The 5,000-nt window shown below is 28.0% G+C and overlaps 1 protein-coding gene across 2 annotated transcripts in view; it reads right to left on the bottom strand.

Moving 5' to 3' along the window:
* LOC119607960 (fringe glycosyltransferase) overlaps nucleotides 1-5,000 on the bottom strand; it is a 126,329-nt gene that overhangs the window by 1,430 nt on the left and 119,899 nt on the right. For both annotated transcript variants that reach the window (XM_037962134.1, XM_037962133.1), the window contains exon 5: nucleotides 3,830-3,968. In XM_037962134.1, the coding sequence (XP_037818062.1) occupies nucleotides 3,830-3,968 (139 nt within the window). The remainder of the gene's footprint in view (nucleotides 1-3,829; nucleotides 3,969-5,000) is intronic.

The raw sequence follows: 5,000 nt of genomic DNA, 5'->3' as shown, positions 1-5,000 counted from the left end.
TGTATTTTACTTTAATTAATATTAACACTATTTAAACCCTGTGTACTTGAGAAGTTTATTTCATATAAGGTTTTGGATAAAATGTCTATAGCCTAGTTTATAGTTGTTATAGTCTACTCTAATCTAGTCTATAGTCTAGTCTGTAGTCTAGTCTATAGTCTAGTCTATAGTTTGGTCTATAGTCTTGTCTATAGTCCAGTCTATAGTCAAGTCTAGTCTATAGTCTAGTCTATAGTCTAGTCTATAGTCTAGTCTATAGTCTAGTCTATAGTCTAGTGTATAGTCTAGTCTATAGTCTAGTCTATAGTCTAGTCTATAGTCTAGTCTATAGTCTAGTCTATAGTCTAGTCTATAGTCTAGTCTATAGTCTAGTCTTTAGTCTAGTCTATAGTCTAGTCTATAGTCTAGTCTATAGTCTAGTCTATAGTCTAGTCTATAGTCTAGTCTATAGTCTAGTCTATAGTCTAGTCTATAGTCTAGTCTATAGTCTAGTCTATAGTCTAGTCTATAGTCTAGTCTATAGTCTAGTCTATAGTCTAGTCTATAGTCTAGTCTATAGTCTAGTCTATAGTCTAGTCTATAGTCTAGTCTATAGTCTAGTCTAGTCTAGTCTATAGTCTAGTCTATAGTCTAGTCTATAGTCTAGTCTATAGTCTAGTCTATAGTCTAGTCTATAGTCTAGTCTATAGTCTAGTCTATAGTCTAGTCTATAGTCTAGTCTATAGTCTAGTCTATAGTCTAGTCTATAGTCTAGTCTATAGTCTAGTCTATAGTCTAGTCTATAGTCTAGTCTATAGGCTAGTCTATAGTCTAGTCTATAGTCTAGTCTATAGTCTAGTCTATAGTCTAGTCTATAGTCTAGTCTATAGTCTAGTCTATAGTCTAGTCTATAGTCTAGTCTATAGTCTAGTCTATAGTCTAGTCTATAGTCTAGTCTATAGTCTAGTCTATAGTCTAGTCTATAGTCTAGTCTATAGTCTAGTCTATAGTCTAGTCTATAGTCTAGTCTATAGTCTAGTCTATAGTCTAGTCTTATAGTCTAGTCTATAGTCTAGTCTATAGTCTAGTCTATAGTCTAGTCTATAGTCTAGTCTATAGTCTAGTCTATAGTCTAGTCTATAGTCTAGTCTATAGTCTAGTCTATAGCAGACCTGGGCGATTTCCATTAATTTTGCATTAACATTAAATTAAAAAAAAATTAATTTAATGTAAAAAATATTGCATTAACATTAAATTTGTAAAATTTAATGCATTAAATTTCCATTAACATTAAATATTTTTGAATTTAATGCATTAATTTTACATTAACATTAAATATTTTTAAAATTAATGCATTAATTTTGCATTAACATTAAATATATATGAATTTAGTGCATTAATTTTACATTAACATTAAATAAGCAATAAAATTAATGCATTAATATTCCATTAACATTAATATATATAAAAATTGATAAACATAAATAAAAATACAGCACAAAAGACCTCGATCTAACTAAATACAACTAAAATTAAATAGGTTAAAGTCCTTTCTAATAACTCCTATATTCCATTCAAACTTGTGTGTTTTAAATATGATATTTATATAAGATTCCACAGACAAAATAAACTAAAAAAGGAATATCTGGGAAGTGATACTATTCTTCTAATATGTATTATCGAGTATAGGACTTATTCGAAAGGACTTTAACAAAATAAACTAAAAAAGGAATATATGGGAAGTGATACTATTCTTCTAATATGTATTATCCAATATTGGACTTATTAGAAAGGACTTTAACACATTCAATTTTACTTGAATTTAGTTAGACCGAGGTCTTTAGCGCTGTATTCTTATTTTTATAAATTATTTTATACATTAATGTTAATGGAAAATTAATGCATTAATTTTATTATTTATTATTTAATGTTAATGGAAAATTAATGCATTAAATTCAAAAATATTTAATGTTAATGCAAAATTAATGCATTAATTTCACAAATATTTAATGTTAATGTAAAATTAATGCATTAAATTTAAAAATATTTAATGTTAATGCAAATTTAATGCATTAAATGTACCCATGTTAATGTTAATGCAATAAACTTGCATTAACATTAATTTTTTTTAATGTAGAAAAAATTGTTAATGCATTAACACATTTAATGCATTTATCCCAGGTCTGGTCTATAGTCTAGTCTATAGTCTAGTCTAAAGTCTAGTCTATAGTCTAGTCTATAGTGTAGTCTCTAGTCTAGTCTATAGTGTAGTCTATAGTCTAGTCTATAGTCTAGTCTATAGTGTAGTCTCTAGTCTAGTCTATAGTGTAGTCTATAGTCTAGTCTATAGTCTAGTCTATAGTCTAGTCTATAGTCTATAGTGTAGTCCATAGTCTAGTCTATAGTCTAATCTATAGTCTAATCTATAGTCTAATCTATAGTCTAGTCTATAGTCTAGTCTATAGTCTAGTCTATAGTCTAGTCTATAGACTAGTCTATAGTCTAGTCTATAGTCTAGTCTATAGTCTAGTTTATAGTCTAGTCTATAGTCTAGTCTATAGTCTAGTCTATATTCTGGTCTATATTCTAGTCTATATTCTAGTCTATATTCTAGTCTAGTCTAGTCAATAGTCTAGTCTAGTCTATAGTCTAGTCTATAGTCTAGTCTATAGTCTAGTCTATAGTCTAGTCTATAGTCTAGTCTATAGTCTAGTCTATAGTCTAGTCTATAGTCTAGTCTATAGTCTAGTCTATAGTCTAGTCTATAGTCTAGTCTATAGTCTAGTCTATAGTCTAGTCTATAGTCTAGTCTATAGTCTAGTCTATAGTCTAGTCTATAGTCTAGTCTATAGTCTAGTCTATAGTCTAGTCTATAGTCTAGTCTATAGTCTAGTCTATAGTCTAGTCTATAGTCTAGTCTATAGTCTAGTCTATAGTCTAGTCTATAGTCTAGTCTATAGTCTAGTCTATAGTCTAGTCTATAGTCTAGTCTATAGTCTAGTCTATAGTCTAGTCTATAGTCTAGTCTATAGTCTAGTCTATAGTCTAGTCTATAGTCTAGTCTATAGTCTAGTCTATAGTCTAGTCTATAGTCTAGTCTATAGTCTAGTCTATAGTCTAGTCTATAGTCTAGTCTATAGTCTAGTCTATAGTCTAGTCTAGTCTAGTCTATAGTCTAGTCTATAGTCTAGTCTATAGTCTAGTCTATAGTCTAGTCTATAGTCTAGTCTATAGTCTAGTCTATAGTCTAGTCTATAGTCTAGTCTATAATCTAGTCTATAGTGTAGTCTATAGTATAGTCTATAGTCTGGTCTATAGTCTAGTCTATAGTCTTGTCAATAGTCTAGTCTATACTCTAGTCTTTAGTCTAGTCCAGTCTATAGTGTAATATAATCTATAGTCTTGTTTTTAGTCTATTCTATAATCTAGTCTATACGTTCATCCCATAACTTTCTTAAACTCTGGTTTAACTAGTGTTAAACTCACTGCCTAAAAACAAAAACCAATTTTAATCGAAAACAAATTAACAATAAAAGAGTTCAAGTCAAATTGTTTACCTTATTGCTTATCTGGTTGACTGTCTGTCTGGCTTAAATGTTTCCCCCTTCCAATCAAACTAAAGTAATTTAATCCAAAATTTCTTAACAAAAAAACTCATCAAATTACCTGACCAAAAACAACAGCAATATTTAAACCAACTTGCCTTTTCTTTAAACCGTAATTAATTGGTTAGAAAATTATGACAACAATTAATAAATTAAATATTATTCATGTAAAATCACAAACGACATCTTAAAAAAACCCCCTCTTAAGAACAAATATTTAATTAAAAATATCCCAAAATACTTACACTATCTAAATGTATTTCCAAGGGTGAGGATATGCTGGGTTTACCCAAATACCAATCAACAGAGGGACTGTATTCATCTAGAAGTTTTACCAGACGGGGTATATTTACATAATTGTCATCGTCAAAATGACAAAACCATCTGTAAGTGAAATTAAAAAGGAAAATATGTTTTGTTAGTCAAGAATAGAGAAAAAACATTTGATAAGTATTAACGTAAATTAAATGACAAAAAATGTTTTATTAAATAAATGTTTAGGGTGAAGAGCAATGTGTTTTTTATTTGTTTTCAATATTTTAAGAGTTTGTTACAAATAAAGAACGAATTTTGTAAGAGCTACTGTTAAATATGCCTTAACTTAGACTAAATGTTGCCTTCATAAATTTGTTTAACATAATCGAATTCTGTTACATATTTATGTTGTAGTCCTTATATAATTCTTTTTACTCTTTTTTAATTTTTTTTTTTTTTTGTTAAAAAAAGGTTTTATTTTCTTAACTTCTTTCCTCTTTTCTTGATGTTTCTTCCTTTTTTTTTAATTTAATGCTTCATTTAAGAATTTTTACTTTTACGTTCATTTCACTTATATTTTTTTTAATATTTTTTGCCAACATTTTTCTGTGTCTAAATCTGTCAAGTCGTTTTAGTTTCAACCCTTAGTTATTTGATATTTTTTTCAATATGATGTGTATTTTTTTTTGGTTCTTTTTGGTTTTCTCGTTTAAATCTTTAATATTTTTCATGTAAGAACATGCACATTTTTAAAAAAGCTTAAACATTTTATGTTTAAGATCTTTCGTTTTTTTTCTGTTGTATTAAATTATGCTTTAAAAATAGCATCCTTAAGTCGAAACTTGCATGAAACTCGAGATTTTATGGATTATTTTTGATGGTTTCAAATTTTTGGGCAACATATTTTTTCTTAGCTTAAAGATATTTTCCAATAAATTAACAGGTCAAAGAAAAAAAGTATGAGGAGTATTAATTGACAAATAAATTGAACACTTTAAATCCTAAATTGAACGGAAGCTGTTGACAAGAAATGATGAAAAAGGGAATAAGAAAAAGTGATGTAAAGTTAATTTGATTTTAAAGTCTCTTAAATTGTTTTTAAGCTCCCATAGTGAAATGGAATTAGTATGAGAATTTTTAGGAAATACACGACTTCCGTTA

The sequence above is a fragment of the Lucilia sericata genome, unplaced genomic scaffold (assembly GCF_015586225.1).
Source record: "Lucilia sericata isolate MDLA Ls3-8-SP2 unplaced genomic scaffold, ASM1558622v1 Contig000769F_arrow, whole genome shotgun sequence".
In the NCBI taxonomy this organism is placed as follows: domain Eukaryota; kingdom Metazoa; phylum Arthropoda; class Insecta; order Diptera; family Calliphoridae; genus Lucilia; species Lucilia sericata.
The sequence above is the reverse complement of the archived record's forward strand: the minus strand, read 5'-3'. Positions and strand labels throughout refer to the sequence as shown.